Source organism: Paroedura picta, chromosome 5 (assembly GCF_049243985.1).
Source record: "Paroedura picta isolate Pp20150507F chromosome 5, Ppicta_v3.0, whole genome shotgun sequence".
Classification (NCBI taxonomy): domain Eukaryota; kingdom Metazoa; phylum Chordata; class Lepidosauria; order Squamata; family Gekkonidae; genus Paroedura; species Paroedura picta.
This window is the reverse complement of record NC_135373.1, coordinates 48379681-48397515: the sequence shown is the minus strand read 5'-3', so window position 1 is coordinate 48397515 and position 17835 is coordinate 48379681. Positions and strand designations below refer to the sequence as shown.

Below are 17835 nucleotides of genomic sequence, written 5' to 3'. Positions count from 1 at the left end.
TCTCCCTTCCTCCATTTTATCCTCACAATTGCCACACTATGATTAAGTTGGGAGTGTGTGACTGGCCCAAAGGCTCCCAGTAAGTTTCCATGACAGGGTCAGGATTTAAACGTAGGCCTCCCAGACCAAATCAAAGGGTTGTCATATTATCATAGCGACTAAGACACAATAACTAACTCACACTAGAAAAATCCTTCCCCCCATTTCCTTTACTGTTAAAAGTCTTAACCGAGACCTCAATCATGTATTCCACTGTTTAGTACGAGGTATGGGGAACCCAGCCCTAACTCGTGGGTAAACTGTCACATTCTGCTCCTGTGCATCAGCCTTGTCCATTGTGCCCAGAAACAAAGCCCCCCCCCCTCCACCCCCACCAGCCATCTGCATGGGAAATGGTATTTCTTAAAGGTCAGCATAAAGATTTTAGTTGAGCAGAAACTCAGAGGGCTAAACTGCTCAACTAAGCCACGTCCTACTATGATTAATTGCAGAAATCAAGTGATTCTAAAACCACAGGGCATACAAATTTCAATTCAGAGGTTCCCTCAGGCAGTTTACATTTCGAGTGACTGTTATAGCTGCAACACATGCCTACAGAACCATGGAAAGAATGGCTGCTGCCAATCTGCTGCTTTCTAGTACTGTTTAAAAGTATAGTTGTCTTATCATATCACCCGATAAATGTTTAATTTAAACAACATATAAAAAATTAATTTCCACCCACTTGGGAAACCCTTCCAGGATGACCAGGAAACCCCAGGTTTTCAGGAAAGCCTGGTTGAAAAAGCCTGCTCTAAGTTGTCTTTTTCCCATCATTTCATCTGCACAAGTTTCCTCCATTTACCAGATACCTGAGGATTCTGGAACTGAACTAGTGACAAGGCCACTCAAGATCAATTTTGTGTTGAGCAATTTTTGAATGAACAGCCCTCTTTTGCCAGGACCAAGTCTTTCTTACCAGCCTAGTAAGTCTGGATTGTCTATGTCCAAACTTCGTCTCATCTCAAATCTAATGGGTCATTTCAGTTAATAGGCGTCAATGCAGAGTAAAAAGGCATCAGAGGCCTGACTTTTTTGTTACTAGTATTCATCATCACAAAGGGGGATGTCTGTGATAAGCCTGCTCAGAAACAGAACCTGTGCTCATCTTCATAGAGAAAAACTAGGTATTTTGCTTTCTGAACGTGGATATACACACCATAGACCAAGGATTCATTTGGTTTTCACTACAGGAATATCTAAATGCTTACTGGATTCTTTAGATCTCTAACTAGTAGAGAAACCATTTATTGGGGCCTAGATCAATAATCTTTGCTTTGAACCTAGTAAGTAATTTCACCCTACTGGACACTTCAGTAGTCTCTGAAAGAACATCACATAATATCCATATCTTTGCAAGAAATTATCACATAATATCCATATCATCTGAAAGCTTTATGATGGTATTCACATCTCTGCCTGCAATTCCTCCCTTTATCTCACCCTCCCATTTGGTAATTTTTTCTTTTAAAATATGGAATATGATTTCCCCTTCATAGCATCTGAAGAAACTATGACTCACAAGAGCTCATGCTGGAATAACTGTTAAGTCTTTAAGGTGGCACTAGACTCATTTTATTTTGTTCACGTTGTTTAACTCATTCCCAGAAGAATATACCTTGAGGAGTTAGGAGCCACCATTTGTTTTCCCATGTCTTTCCATAAAGGGATCCCACAGGATCCTGTCCTTTCTCAACTCTTGCATGCATGTATGCACAAGAACAAAGGAACCTGAGCAAAATAATTAGATGCTGTGCATGAACAGCATTCTGTTTTCATTAAACCCAAGACCCACAATCATTTCATTTGATACATGGGTTATGTAGGGATGCAAGCAAACCAACAAAATAAGGCAATAATGAAAAATGGTCTTTTGAATGCAGAAAAAAAATGAAATATTCAGCTTGTATGTACTTTGGTCTGTCCTAGGTTTCTCCAGTTTACATGCATAGGTAGTTCCTAATTCTATTAATACAGAATATGAAACTTTAGTACTCAAGGTGGACATGGGTACTTTTCACTTTACTGATCAGCTAAAAATGCTTCTGCACCCACCCACTCTTCCTTCAAATTTAACTTTGCCAACTGTTATTTAATCTTTGTAACTGAAGCTTGGTTACTGCAGTCTGGTTTACCTATTCCTCACAACTGTTCAGAAGCTGTCAGGTTTTCCGACTTTCAGTGTGATTCAGGATCTGCACCTCTTTCTTGCAGTCTTCAAGGTTCTGATGGAAGCCCAGAAAAGCTGAAAATCTTAAGCCTGTTACCTTTACCTTGAAGACTGATCCACCAGGCACTTGACAATGCCATAGTACACCAGCATCCACATGAGAAGGGCACGCAGCATCACATCCATTAATGTTGGCACACAATAATGGAATTCTTTCCCAGCAGATATCAGCTGGAGATGAACCCTAAACATTTTCCGAAACTGTGGAAAAGTACCTGTTATTATCTTTCAGTCATTAGACTTTCATATTTCATAAATCTCCAGGTCTCATTTAATTAGATATTTGTGGGTAAAGTAAGAGATGTTTTAATAACTCTAACAGCATTAATTAGATTATTAAATTTATTAGGTATGTAAGTAATCCACCTACATGACACATAACAAACAGAACATCCAACTAAAATGTTGTAGGTTTTGTTTTGTTGTTGTTGTTAGGTGCGAAGTCGTGTCCGACCCATTGCGACCCCATGGACAATGATTCTCCAGACTTTCCTGTAGGTTTTGTTAGAAATTGCCAAATAATTAGGGCAGTTATTGAATTTATCATGGGCATCATTACTTGGAAAGCGAACTCTCTGAAATCAACAGGACAGCCATCTTCATTGTATAGGGAAAAGCTATCTTGCAGCACAGCAACAATTATTCCTTCTGAGCAAACAATTAATGCAATTCCAAGCATGCTGCAGAAGTATTGGGAAAAACTATTTTGTAGCTCAGGATTCTTGTTTTACTTTCATATTTTTCATGTTACCGCAACTGAGATACTGGTTTACTGCAACTTACCCGAGGTTCAGTTTTTCTGACGGTTCACTGTTAAGCGTTGAGGCATTTTAGCTTAATTGTAAATCAACACTCAGAAATATTTATAAGCATGAAATTAGGGAAATTCAACCTAATGCCATCATTACTAACATTCAGAAGCCAGGCTAAGTCCATCCTGATTTTACAAGTTTAGATAAAGGAATAAAATGAATAAATGTACGTCATGGTCTCACTAAATTATTGTCCTACTTTTGTAATATCATTCTGTGTATAGTTTAACATCCCTTGTCTAATATGCATGTTTTACAATTCAGTAAACCTAGTACTATTACACTACTTATTAGATGTCTCATCCTATGGCTTGCATTGACTTACACTGTTTAATGCACCTGGCATTTCAGTGAGAAGACTACAAAGAACAAAAACAAATGACATTCAGCAAACACCATATTCAGCTATAGCACAGCACTCATCATACATGCAGGCAAACTACAGGTGAACAATTATATAGAATCAGCAGGCATGGCAGGGTCATCAACGGGCCAGCTGAACTCAACACATCAAGCTAAAGAACCATGCTGAAAGGTAGACAATAGGCAGAAAATGAACCAACTGATAATAGTACACCTCACCCACTAAACAAACATAATTTGTTTCACTCACCGGTCTGGCCTGAGGACTCAAGTAAGGTTCGATATCATCATCATTTAATCCATCTTTCTGGTGCACAGATCCATTTTGCACTAAAATTAAATTTTGTAACAAAGATTACTCAATACCAGCGTAAATGCTTAACAGTTAATTTGAATGTGAAACAAACAGGCTCAATCTTTCCTCCACAACTGATATTTTCCCTCAACCCCAGACCTGTGGGACAGACAGGCTTTTGTCATCTGTGGTAAGAGAGATGTTGTTGGACATATACATATTTAATATATATATTCATGTCTCAGGACTGGGGCCTGGTACTTTTACCAGGTTGGGAAAGGGAAGAGAACAACTAAGGCTTAAATTAAGGACTACAAATATTTATCCTGTCTATGCCAAAAGCTATTGAAACCTTTACAAACACTGTGCTATGTGAACCCCTCAGCAAAGTTAAGTGGAAGGCAACAGATTACTCCTACAACAGCTTCCTGTACAGCAGATGTTTGGCTTCCAAACAGAGGCTTTATAGTACAAACCTGAAGTTACTTCATCCTAAACCCACTGAAGTTTGCCACCTTAGACCGGTGTAACTTGGTTCAGGATCGCACTGACTATGAGCAACATAACCTACAGCCATCTGCTGTACAAGAACCTAAAGGTGAATAGGAAATAGTTTCACCAGGTTTTTATTCTACTATGAGAACATATACAGACTCCATCAGCCTTTCTCATGCTTAAAGAAACAACTTTCCTATAATGCTGTATAGACCGCTTTGAATCTTACTCTTCTTCTTCCCACTTTAAAAAGCCATCTCAATCACCACCTGCAAGTTGATAAGATTCAATAGGTTCCTTTCCAGTCCTCTGGATTGATCATCTTAGGTCAAATACATCACAAAACACAGCTCCAATTATTTCTGAAATTCCACTGAGGATTTAAACTCAAGCAGTGCAGAATTACCTGAGTACTCCTACTCTGCAGCCCCTCTCCTAAGAATCAGGGAGACACACACTGGGCAATACTCTCAGTCCATTCTGATTTTTGGCTACTGAACACTGTTCATACTGTTTCAACCCTAATCTACCTCCTGCTATTAGTCCCATATTAATATGCAGACATCTGACTGTCACATCAAAGGGTCCGATTAGCACATCAAAACTTTTTCTCCTGAAAGATAGTTTAACCATCTTCATTCCATCAAATAATTGTACTGTATATATTTATTATGATTTATTAAACCAGAACAACCCTCAACTAATTCAGCAGATTAGGGTTACCATCACACACCCACACACAAAAAACATTATTCTCCCAGCACAATTTTTAAATTTTACATGTAAGCTACTTAGTGTGCAGACAGATTGCTTACAGGAAGCACACTCATCTTCCTTCACTTCCTCAGACATGTTGTATTTTAAAGAATATGCCACATGCAAAGAGCAAGAAAACAGCAGCAAGCACCAAGATTCAGATGCCTAAAAAAAGAGAGAGGCACCCACAGTTCAAGTCTTTTCTTACTAACCCTATACAGCCAATACAGTGAACCCACTGCATGTCCACACACACACACATGGACATCCATACACAGAGTCACATAAGAGAAACCAACCTACGCTCACTTGCATTCATTGGATATTGGGTAAATGGGGGTGAGTGTGTTTTAAGGCAGAGGTAGTCAACCTGTGGTCCTCCAGATGTCCATAGACTACAATTCCCATGAGCCCCTGCCAGCGTTTGCTGGCAGGTGCTCATGGGAATTGAAGTCCATGGACATCTGGAGGTCCACAAGTTGACTATCCCTGTTTTAAGGCATTCAATCATAAGAACCTAAGAAAAATCAGCTGATCAAGCCAGGGACCCATCTAAACCAGACCCTTTTTCTACAACGCAGCAAACCAGTTACCTCAAAACAGGAGTGGCCAAACTACTACTGTAGTCCATGAATATCTGGAGAGCAGGTTTGGCCACCCCTACCCTGGAGGAGCATACAATCTGGAGGCTCTTCCTTTGCTGCTGCTTTCCAGATCTGATATTCAAAAGTTTGCTGCCTCTGTCTATGGATGCTCCCTTCAGTCACATGTAAAGGTAAAGGTATCCCCCTGTGCAAGCACCAGGTCATGTCTGACCCTTGGGGTGACGCCCTGCAGCGTTTTCATGGCAGACTCAATACGGGGTAGTTTGCCAGTGCCTTCCCCAGTCATTACCGTTTACCCCCAGCAAGCTGGGTACACATGTATCCACTGGCTAAACCTAGATTTAATCACCAGAAAAAAACAGGGAGTCTTAACAGCACCACAAAAACACAATTAAGCTCTTCCCAGCATAAACTTCTGAGACTCACAACAACTTAGGACTGCAATAAATTTTATTCCTTTAAAAGTTGTTACTTGGTTTCTGTTTTATTTACTGTGATGATTATTACCAGATCTGGGAGTAAAAGCATGTCCTCAGTTGGGCCTACAGGAGGGAGAAAATGAATGGGATAGGGGAGTGACCAAAGCATCTATTCAGCCACACTCCCAGGGACTGTAACATAAGAATGACTCAACACGGATACAAAGAAGAATCACGTGTTACACGGCTTGCACATGCTTTCAACTACGCCGTATGCGCAGGTCTAAGCACTCCAGTAAGAAGCAAAGGGGCCCGTCCCACATGCCCAGCCTTTTAACATTCTTCTTCCTTTCTCCACTCCACCCCCCCCCCCATTCTCTCTCCTCCTTTCGACCCTAGAGCCCCCACCCTCCGGATGTCGCTCCTCCCCACACTCACCTTTGGTGCCTTGGCCCTTGGGTCTCTGAGGCGGCAGCGGCGAGACCGAGAAATAAAGACACAAGAGAGAGGGGGAAAGTGAATCACGTGGAAGGAAGGAAGGAAGGAAGGCAGGAAGGGGGCGCACAAACGGGGAGGGCGAGCCACGGGAGGCAGAGGCCAGGGCGGCGGCGGCGGCGCCTAGGCCTCTCCTCCCCCTTGGGCGAGAGAGGAGCGCGGCCAGGCCTAAGCCGCGCGGGCGCTTCCCGGTCCGTCCCCCTTTCCCATGCCGCGCCGCCCCGGCAGGCTAGGCCTAGGCCTGACTCCCGCCCGCGCCTCACCTGCTCCAGAAGGCTGCTAGCCGACATTGCTCCGCTCGGCGACGGCGGCAGAGTTCCGACGAGGGGCAGGGAGCGCGGGAGGAAGCCGGGGGCGGGGAGAACGGAAGGCCGGGCTGAAGAGACAACGGCGGCTTTGTCCGGGAAGGCGGGCGGGCGGGCAGGCAGGCACACGGCGCTCTCTCCTTCGCTCGCGCTCTCTCTCTCGGCTTCCTGGCGGACACTGACTCGCTCGCCCCGCCCGCCGTTGCTGCTCCTCTTGGCCGCCGCCGCTCGCTCTGCGTCGCCGCTCTAGTCCTCCCGCGCCCCTCTCTATCGGCTCCCGCACAGCGCGCTGGATCAGGCGCCTCGAGAGCGGGAGGCGTGGGAAGGGAGCGCGCATGCGGCTCGGCCTGCCTCTCTTTCTCTGCGAACGTCGGGGGAGGAGGGGGCGGTGGCCGTGGAGCGCGCCCCCTTCTGGGGAAATAAAAGGCGCGCGGCGTCCTGAGAGTAGCTGAGGGGTGCCATGGGCAGTGCACCAATGGCAGGAATGTTGCAGCATGAGACGGATTTCCGCTAGGAATGTGCTCCTCGGTGCTGTTGGCGCGGTGAGCGTTCTGTCACGAAGGATCCCGCCGGAATACGCCTCGTTCGTCTTTAAGGTGCTGTATGTCTCCAGGAAGGCCTGGAGGATCATTGTCTACACGGCTTCGCACCTAACAACAACAAATGTCTCTGTGCAGCGGAACTTCGGAGACTTAATAAATAATTTCCGCTTTTTTATGTTTGCCGCTACAAAATTGGCTACCCAGCCAGGAATCCCCCTTCCAGGAAGGAACCGAACAGTCCTGACAATCGTTTTTAAAGGAGAGATTGCGGGGTTAACAAAGCATCGAAGAGAAGTCCAATGGTGCTTTATAAAGGCTATAACAAAATGTATTCCAGCATTTAAAAATGTATGTGTAGGTGCGCTTTTTGTCGGATGTTTAAAAATGTGGTTAAACATGTTCTGCTGAAGAGTTCTGCTGAAGTTTGCGCATTGCTCTATATCATTTTGATTGATGCCAATAAAATCATTTTGATATCAATCATTTTGATTGATACCAATAAAAGGTATTTATGATTTCTGCACTTCTTTATTACATTTATATACCGCCCTCCCTAGAGGCTCAAGGATTTTGCTTCAGAGTTCAGACCTTCCAGGCTTCCCGCAATCTCTTTCCCCAGATGTGATGCAAAGTGATCCAATGCAGAGCTACTCTGCTCTAAAACTCCTGCTAACAATGGAGACGTTCTGCATAGATTGTGACCATAATCCATATGACTATATGTGAAGTCTCATTTTTCAAAAAACAAAATACTTTTTATAAAGGCCGAAAGGAGGCACCTGAGCTGCTGCAAGATAGTTGAAATAGTGCAATGGTGGAAGAAAGAAGGGAGTCTGCTGCCATGAGCTCCTCGGAGGAAGGGTAGGCTGAAGACGTCACTGGTGATTAATGGGATTCATTGTGGTTAGTGGAGATTGCTGCCAGGCAAGTGTGCCTAAAACCATGAGTTTACAGTCTGGTAAATTTGAAGGAAAACCATTTTAGAAAGAAACAGCCTGAGTGAAACCAGGCTGGGGAGCTAACTTTTAAAAGGTCATTATTGCTTTCTGAACTGTGTGTTGTTTTAAGAAACCTTGAACATTTATAATTAAAAGCAGTATACAAATGAAAAATATAGTATTTCTTGAGTGGAATTTACATGCACCTCTTCCTTAAGGTTGCCAACTGTCTCTTAGCCACCAGCAGGAGATTTGAATAAGGTTGCCAAATGCAGGCTGGAAAACTGGAGATTTGGGATGAAGCTGGGGATGACAGAAATCTCAGCTGCATTGTAAGACATTTCTAGTTCTGTTCACTGTCTGCATTTTGTCTGCAGACCAAAAATGAGGCATCAATTTAGATCTGAAGAATACAAAAACAGTTGGAGTGGTCACCTACCAAAGACAAGGAATCAATTGCACTGAAGATGTTTTAATCTATCCAAAATGGGAATCAACATGACCATATACAGTCATATTATGCAACAAATGTTTAACAAAAATATATATTAAAAATTAATTAATTCCCACCCATTCAGGAAACCCTTCCAGGGCCATGAAGAAACCTCAGAGTTTCAAGAAACCCCAGAATGTCAAATGATGGGCCTGGAGGGCATGGGAAGGGGAGGGACACCTGGTGGGACTGTACACAGCAGTGCTTCCCAACCATATTCTGCATGATTGCATCACTTCTGGGGTTTCTTGAAGCCTGGAGAATGTTTCAGGGGTTTCTCAACAGTAAAAAAGTTGAGAAAGGCTGATCTATACTAAAAATAGGGGGGGGGTTTCTCCCAGCATGCATCACTTTTTACTTACCTTACAGACACTGAAGTTTATTTTCCACATTATTGTCCACTCACCCCATTTGTGGAGGTCCTCTTGGAGCTCTTCACAAGTCAGCCTTGATTTTCACCATCCTGAGTCATTTGGCATCTGCACACTACACTACTCACTCCTAGTTTCAGATCACTTATGAAGAAACTAAATAGCACTGACCCCAAAAGCAGCCCTTGTGGAACTGTCCAGGCTTGTCAGGTCTGTGCCCAAATGAACTGACACCTGCTGAGGTAACTCATTTGCCTTCAGCCCCAAGTGGGGAGAAACAGCCCCCTTCTGCTGGGACAGTGCCGCTCACTGCAGGTCCAATGTGGAAGAACAGCCAGGGTCAGAAGGAAGCAGCAGGGACAGAGGAGGCAGAGGCCAGCATAGCCAAACCAGAGGTAGCAGAAGCCCACAAACAAGAGGAGGTACAAGCGTACCAGGACTTTCATCCAAGGGCTTGTACCGAGTTCCCTTCATCCCCTTGCTCTGATCCAACAAATGAAAGCCAACTTCCTGCTTCCAGCCCTTCAGGATCACCTGCACTTTGGCAAAAGCAGACTTAGAGCAGAGCTGCAGGCTAGATATCAGCTACCTACTGAGAGTGATGATGAGTTGTTGCAGGATTGAGCCTCAGCAGCTGGCATTTAACTCTAAACCCTCTGAAAGGACATTTGGAGTGTGGATGCAACATAAGCTATACACTGATAAGCTGACATCTCCTTGCTTGAATCCTGAAAGCCTTGACTTCTTGGATTGGACTAACATGCTTGCCTGAACACAAGAATCCTGAACTTAAGACTGAAGCAACTTTCTACCTCATCTCCTCCCTTGGATTTAATTATTTGAATGAACTGTGAAGGTCACTACAATCTAATACCAGCACTTGGCCAGACCATTACAAAAAAGTCAGCCTAGGCCCCTAATCGCCACCTTAACAGAATCTGCTTCCCAACTGCTACAGCCGGTGATGAATTATGAAATAGGTTGTTCTTGGGCAACTGTTTCAAATCCTACCACCCAAGCTAGGTGCAGGATTGCCTGTTCAAAGGGGCAGCTGAACTGCTTGCAGAGGGCCCAAAGCCTCATGGAATAGGGGTATACGTGGGTTCAAGAACTCAGATCTGAAGACTGGTGGTTGGCACTACTGGGGTGCCTCTACCTAGTCCAATCAAGGGGGTATCTACTCCACAATGGAAGAGTTCAATCCCAGGTGGCCTCATATCATATTTTGCTTTGCTTTCACAAGGCTTAATCCCTGGAATATCCAGTTGAAAGGCCCAAGTAGAAAAATGTTTTTTATATCCCACACTTTTTCACTACTAAAGGAGTTTCAAAGCAGCTTACAATCACCTTCCCTTCTTATCCCCACAACAGACCCCTGTGAGGAAGGTGGGGCTGAAAGACTTGTGAGAGAAACTGGTCTGTGAGAACAGCTCTCACAGGACTGTGACTAGCCCAAGGTCATCTAGCTGACTGCATGTGGAGTGGGGAATCAAACCAGGTTCTCCAGATTAGAGGTCACCACCACTCTTAAACATCATATGGAGCTGGTTAAATGTTTTCCATCCCTAGTTCAAACTCTTATTGAATGCTGATTTCAGTTTGGAAGCCTCTAAGATCACTTACTTCAACTGCAGGAAGTTCCACTAGACAAGTCAAATGGTGCATTTGGATAGGCCTGAACCCTGGGGTAGAAAGCATCACATTGAAATTTTTAAAAAACTGAGCACAAGAACAGTATTTTCATTGGATTCTGCCCATGTTAAATTGTTGGGGCAGTGGGGATTAGGTCACTGTTTTTTTTTAAATCTTCAGCATCAAAATATCTGAGACTACACTTATGAAATTTGAAATAAAGGCATGTATAAATCCAGCCTTACAGTCAGGAGATGGTATACAAAGGCTGCCCCCAAATTTGTAATTATTTAATTCAGGCTTTCTCAACCAGGGTTTCTGGAAACCCTTGGGTTTCTTGACCGCCCTGGAAGAAGTTAATTAATTAAAACATTATTTTTAAAATATATTACATATTTATTGGGTGATATGACCATATATGGTCATATTGACCTACTCTCCACTCCTAAAATGGCCAATGATGAAGGGGAGAAGTCCCAGGTGAGTGTATACGCAGCTATGCTTCCCAACCATGTTCTGCACAATCACACCATTTCTGGGGTTTCTCAAAGCCTGAATAATGTTTCAGGGGTTACTCGATGGTAAAAAGAATGAGAAAGGCTGATTTAAACATACACAAGTTAATCCTTGTAAAATTCTGATATGGTCTGATCCTAGAGGTCAGTCCATAAAGCACCATTGGCATTAATGATTTGATTAAGTATTTCTTAAAACACTGGTGCCCTCCATTTACTATTATTTGGTGGATATAATGTTTCAGATGGAACAGGCACCATTTAGTTTAAATTAGTCTAACTGTAATTGAAATTTTACATGAAATTTTATAATGTAATATTTACATTATCTGTGTGTATGTATTTTAAACTTCATGAGTCACCCTGAGCTATAAGAAATGGAAATAAATAATAATAACATGCAGGTAACACATACATTCTGTTGTGTCCTATGTCATGTCTACCCACACTTCTTTTGCTTTGATATCTACCTTTGGATCCCCCTTTTGAAAATACGACTACATATGAGTAAGTTTGCAGCTTAGACAGTAGGTATCAAGAACAGGAGATCATACTCTGTTTTGTGTTGTTTGCTGAATGATTAGTTGGCATTGAGTATGGATTTTTTTCCAGAAAACTACTAAAAAGCTAGTACTTAAAATTATGATCAGGAACTTCCTTGGTGTTGAGAGAAATGGGCTGGGTATGTGCCAAGAAGACCTGCAGTGACACATTTAACAGATTCCAAGAGTGAGTTCTCACCATACAAATATAATAATTATTTTCAGGATTAAAAAAAAAAACTTTTTAATGAAAAAAAGCCAAACAGCACTCTCCCCATGCCTCCCAAAAGTCTCTTCTTCTTCTTGCTGACTTTAAATATTTCAAATAAAGCAGATTCTCACTCCAGATTGTAACAAATTAACTGGGGGGGGGGAATCCTTTATTCACTCCCCAGCCTTCCCTTAAAGGGGAAAATAAACCCTCCAACTTATGTGAAGGATGACCAAACTGATGTGCCAGTCAGAATTCTCCAGAAAAACAAAAACACACAGTCACATATATATATGGACTAGCTCTCTGTATACATAAATATAGAGAGAGCTAGTTATCCTGGTACAATTCCTGGCGTGCAAAGTAAACAGCAAGTGCACTCAGCCTACCAAGTCTCCCTCTCCCAGCATGCAACAGCAGAACCCACGTTAGATACATCCAGGATGTCAAAGGGCAGGTGGTATTTAGACTCTATGCCTTGTTCCTTCATTCCCCCCACACACAAACACCCGGCATTTCCCCCAGGTCTTTTCTGTGTGTGTGTATAAGGCTTGAGCAAATTTTCAGAATCTTGTAACAATGCCTATGGAAAAGAAAAACCCTGGAGAAAGGTTTGGGAAGGGGGAGCCGAGAATGGGTCCCTGAATAACAGTAGTATGGGTAAGCTGAAAAGATCTGTAGGACAGCAACAAATAAAAATAAAATATACTCCACACCGAGCAGGGTGATGTCTAGAATCAATCAGGAGTTTCTTTCTTTCCTCCCTCCCACGCACACAAAGTAAAATCCCAGCATAATACATTAGTCAGAAAGTCCTTTGCTGGCATTCATGGGGGTCCAGGAAACACACAGAGAGCCTGATTCCCCTCAAATTCAGCAGTCGGATCACTCTCCAGTAACTGGCAAGATCCATTCCTAAGAGAAAATATTCCAGGCAAAGAAACCAAAAAGTTATGGACAAAAAGGTCCTTTCAAACATAGAAGTGGAAACCTTTCTCTTAGAAACGTGCTCTTAACAACAGCAATGGCTTGCTTTCTGTCTTCCCGGGCTGCTGAGGAAGAATTTCTCTCCTCTCCTTTCCCTTCGTTAATGGTTTGGTTTGTACAGATGAGGGTCTGCAGTCTTCCAAGTGAACATGGCTAGTTAAAAATTACATCATCCATGGAAACTTACCTGGGTGGAAGGTTGTTTTGAAAGGGAGAGAGAAATTGAGAGAGATGAACAATCAACATTTGCCACCCCAACTAGTCCTCCAAGACCACAATCTCTACATTATGGACCTGGTGCTGGTGACCATCAACCTCAGCCACCACTTTCTCCTCAGTCCTTATTTCTGCCCCCAGAATCACAGCTTTGGCCCCGGATTCCTCTGTCTCAGCTTCTGGGTCGGGTGCTGGGTCTATTTCTATGATGGGCTGTCCATCCTCCGAGGTGCCCTCAACAGCCTGAATGGTGGAGGTCAGTCCGGACTCCATGGCCACCAGTTCCACAGGATTCACCATGGTGGCCACGTTTGCAAGTGTCCCATTGTCCTGGATGGCAGCTGAACTCAACAGAGCCAGGCTGGAGGACGGGTGAAGCGTCACAGTATCAGATGAGCCGGTCTTGTTCGAAGAGACCACCGTGGCGTACCGGAAGAGCTGTGACCCAGAGGGCAAGGTGTGGACAGTCACAGGGCTAGAGCCCTGACTGATGGTTGCCATGGGAATGTTGCTGACAGAGAATGGTTGCCCCATGGGCGCAATGGTGATGGGCGAGATAACTGTGAATTGAGGCTGCTGGATCGAGGCAGAGGAACTTAGGACTGTGGCTGAGGCAGGACGCTGCAGCCGGGGCCTCTTGGAAGATTTTGGGGTGCTGACAGGCATCAGGACTACGTTCTGAACTGTCTGCGATTTTGTCTTCTGATCTCTGGCAAGCTTCTTCTGCTCCTCCAGCTGGCGTTCCAGGTCTGGGGGGAGGGGAACGCAGCACTCAGTCAAAAATCAGAAAAAGCATTGAAAACAGCCAAGAAATGGAGGGACTTCTCCCAATGCAAAGAAAGATGGGGGAAAAATATATTTTCACACTGGCAGCTTCTTGGCAGGGAAAAGTATTTCCAGCCATTTCTGCTGCTCCCACAGAAGGAGAAGAAAGGTGGGTGGAACTGCCTGTTTCTGTAGACAAGTGTGACTCTCACAGAGAACAAAAAAGGGGGGGAGTAATACACCAGCCAGAAAAGGAAAGAAAACCCCAGAAAGATGCTGGTTAAAACTCTCGAGGCTACTATGCCTATGTTCTCATTTTTCCTCACTATTTATTAATACATTCTTCTACTGTAGAAATGGAAGTGGCTTATATAGGATTCTCAGCAAGACTCATGTTCAGACACATTCCAGATTCTGACACCCACAGCAGCACTGAAGGGGACCAATCTGATGCCAGTAACCACACTTTGTGCCCACTGAAGTCACTCGCCATCCTGCAGACAGACTGACCTTAATGGGACATGGTCCAGGTTGTTGACACAATCACCCCTAAACACCCTTTCCCCCAGAGAGGGCTGAGCTGTCACCCTGGTTCTGGATGAAATTGGCCAGTTGATCTGTTCTGTGCAACTCAGAGGATCTTATATCATAGCTCCAGAAAACTAGACTCTAACCACACAATGGTCTGCTATGATTCATTTGCTACTTACCCTACATACAAAAATCACCCAAATCCACTCTGTTAGATGTTGGCATGGAAGCACTTTCAGGTGATGGACCTTTGGCATCTTCTTGTTCAATTAATATAGATACCTTTCAGGGCACCTAAGGATGTGGCCTGGATCCTTGGAGAGGTGAGGCCTACCACCATTGTCCTTAATGCCGCCAGAGGGGAGTGGTAAGTGCTCCCTTATGAGTGGGAATTGTGGCACTCATGGTCAAGTAAATCTGTTCTAAAAAAACACCCCTCTGAACTCTATCATGTTGAAGAACTTCCAGCCAGTCTCTAATCTTCTATTCCTGGGCAAGGTGCTAGAGCAGATGGTTGCCTCTAAGCTGCAGTGGCTCTTGGAAGAAACTAATTTCCTGGACCCATTTTGATCCAGTTTAAGGTTGGAATTTGGAATGCAGACTGGTTTGGTGCCCTTAGTTGATGAAGTCTAGCAAGAACTAGACAAGGGAATGTGACCTTGCTAGTTCTGGATCTCTTGCTAGTTCTGGATCTCTCAGTAGCCTTCCATACCATTGACAATTGGCATCCTACTGGGGCACCTCTTGGCACTGTGACGAGGGGGCAGTGCTTCAAGTCCTTTCAGGAAGATCAGTCCCAGAAGACTGTCCTAGAGGATTCCTGCTGAGCCCCGTGTTTGTTCTTTATTTTGGGTCTCTGGGTGGCAATCCTAGTTTCAGGATCCCTGGTAGAGTACCCACTTTGCACCATAGAAGGTCCGGAGTTCACCCATCAACATCTCCAGGTACAGATCTCAGGTAACAGGAGCAGGTGTGTTTTTAAAAATTATTTTGGGTATACATGACATGACTATTGAATTTTATATAGTGTTTTCTGGTGCACGTTGTTTAATACTAGCAACTGCCTTGAGCCAACATTTTAGTTCAGAAAAGGTGGTCTAAAATTAATAACAATATCACTGTATTCAATGCTAGCATAACACAGAAACATAAAGCCCAAAGGCACTATAAAGATTTTTTTGGGGGGGGAGGAACATAGGTTCTCAAAACTCATAACATTTAGCAATTGTCAGTGAGGCAAAAATTAATCTACATGTACAAAGCTACTGTGGCTTTACAGACACTCCAAGTGCAGAGATGTAGCATTTCTGTTATGAGAGATTGTGGGAAGGGGAAGAAGAGTAGAGGGGATTCTCGATGATGTTGATTATTTAGGCCCAATACTCTGTCAGCATGTGGAGATTTGATGTTATATCAAGCTAGCCTGTGGACCCACATAGAGAGACATCTTTCCCACATCTGTAAACTGCAATCTCTAACTGGAGGTGTTGATGACTGAACCCAACTCCTTCCTGCCTTGCAAAGTAGGGAATGCCCCTGGCCCCTGGCCCTCATCATCAAATTTGACTGCAGGGAGCCTAAACCTCTGATGACCAAGTGCTCAAAGTAATAGAGAAACTGTAAGAAAATTACATCTGGCATATGTCAGAGCAGGCTCCTGGAAGAAAGCCCTACTAGGTAGGATTCTGAATAAACCTCCCTGGGATTGCTCTCTTAACAGTTTCTTACCACAGTATGTCATCCTGGTATTAAGTAACTTTGCAAATACAAAAATAAAAGCCACATTGCATTTCATGTTACATATAAGAAATAGTTATTGGAATAAGGAACAGGCAGCAAACCTGATTAGGATCCAGGTCTTTCTGGAATGCAGGCCAGAGCTTTGCTCCATAGCCAATCCTTTTCAGTGCTCAGTTTTGAAAGGTTAGAAGATGAGTTATTGTTTTATACCCCACTTTTCACTACCCAAAGGAGTATCAAAACAGCTTACAATCACCTTCCCTTCCTCTTCCCACAACAGGCAACCTGTGAGACAGGTGGAGCTAAAGAAGCACTGACAAGACTGCTCTGTAAGAACAGTGCTATCAGGACTGTGAGCAGCCCAAGGTCACACATGGCTGCATGTGGAGGAGCAGGAAATCAAACCCAGCTCACCAGATTAGAAACTGCCACTCTTAACCATTATTCACTGATCTTGGGAACAGCTCCAAAAGAGAGGACACCTTTCTGGATGTTTCGTGACTTTTTAAAAGCTAAGTAAATAATAATAATAAAATAAAAATCAATATTCCCAACATTAGCAAAAATGCACAAACACAATACAAAAAAAAAAAAAGCTCAAAACCATATGGTTTGCAGTGGATTGGCAATTGGATGCACTCCCCCCCCCTTCTCCTCCTTTTTGGGTTAGTGAGGGTGTTTTGCCTGAACAAGTGAAAAATGTATGATTAAAAGGATGCAGAATTTTAAAGAGCGAATACCAATGTACTAATGCAGCTGTTCTCAACTTGGGGGTTGTGACCCCTTGGAAGGGATTGATTGACCCTTTTCCCAGGGGTCACTGATGCTGCCGCCGCCACTGCAACAGTCTCGGCAACCCAAAGGGGGTCAAAATTTGACTGCATTAGGAAGGTTGAGAACCACTGTACTAATCAGAACGGTTATTGTCTATTCATTTATTTATTTTATTGTTGTTCATGGCAGCAAGCAACAATAAAATCTACAATAAAACAATCTCAAATACTACAATCCTATAGGAGAAGAAGAAATCAAATTCACAGCCAGCTAGAGAAAATTGGTATTTTCATAGCCAGCTATGATAAAATTGGTATAAAATGTTTTAAATGGAACACTATCCCAGAGGGCATTGAGAAAATAGATAAAAATTATAAAGGAAAAAGTTGGAAATGTCAAGAATAGATGGAAATTTTTATCATAGCTGGTAGACTTGCAAAAAAGCAACAAAATATTGGAAGGAAATACATGGGAAAAGACAAAATATATTAAAAGTTAAATTCCCTATGGAAGCCAAGAATATGTTGCTTTTTATAACAGCAGCTATCAAATGGATTTTCTTATCATAACAGATTTTGACATATTACTAATATCTGATGAGGTGTATAACATGGGATATATAGTAATGATGAAAATAATAATATAGTGACAAAATATAGTAGTGAAATAGATTGGTTATAATAACTGAAGTAAGGATTGTTGTATGACAAGGAAGAAAGAATCTTTTTGTTGCTTGCTTGTCTAATATAGTATGTAGTGTAAAG

At 43.2% G+C, this 17835-nt stretch overlaps 2 protein-coding genes across 7 annotated transcripts in view; both read right to left on the bottom strand.

The window, feature by feature from the left end:
• The window catches only part of YTHDF2 (YTH N6-methyladenosine RNA binding protein F2), a 35148-nt gene extending 27999 nt beyond the window's left edge, over nt 1-7149 (bottom strand). The window contains exons 1-3 of the mRNA XM_077337786.1: nt 6773-7149; nt 6453-6477; nt 3695-3774 (exon numbers count right to left, since the gene is read on the bottom strand). Of these exons, the coding sequence (XP_077193901.1) occupies nt 3695-3774; nt 6453-6477; nt 6773-6799 (132 nt within the window). The 5' untranslated portion in view covers nt 6800-7149. The remainder of the gene's footprint in view (nt 1-3694; nt 3775-6452; nt 6478-6772) is intronic.
• A 4925-nt stretch (nt 7150-12074) lies between these two features.
• The window catches only part of GMEB1 (glucocorticoid modulatory element binding protein 1), a 31233-nt gene continuing 25472 nt past the window's right edge, over nt 12075-17835 (bottom strand). For all 6 annotated transcript variants that reach the window (XM_077337784.1, XM_077337779.1, XM_077337781.1 and 3 more), the window contains exon 10: nt 12075-14010. In XM_077337784.1, the coding sequence (XP_077193899.1) occupies nt 13304-14010 (707 nt within the window). In that variant the 3' untranslated portion in view covers nt 12075-13303. The remainder of the gene's footprint in view (nt 14011-17835) is intronic.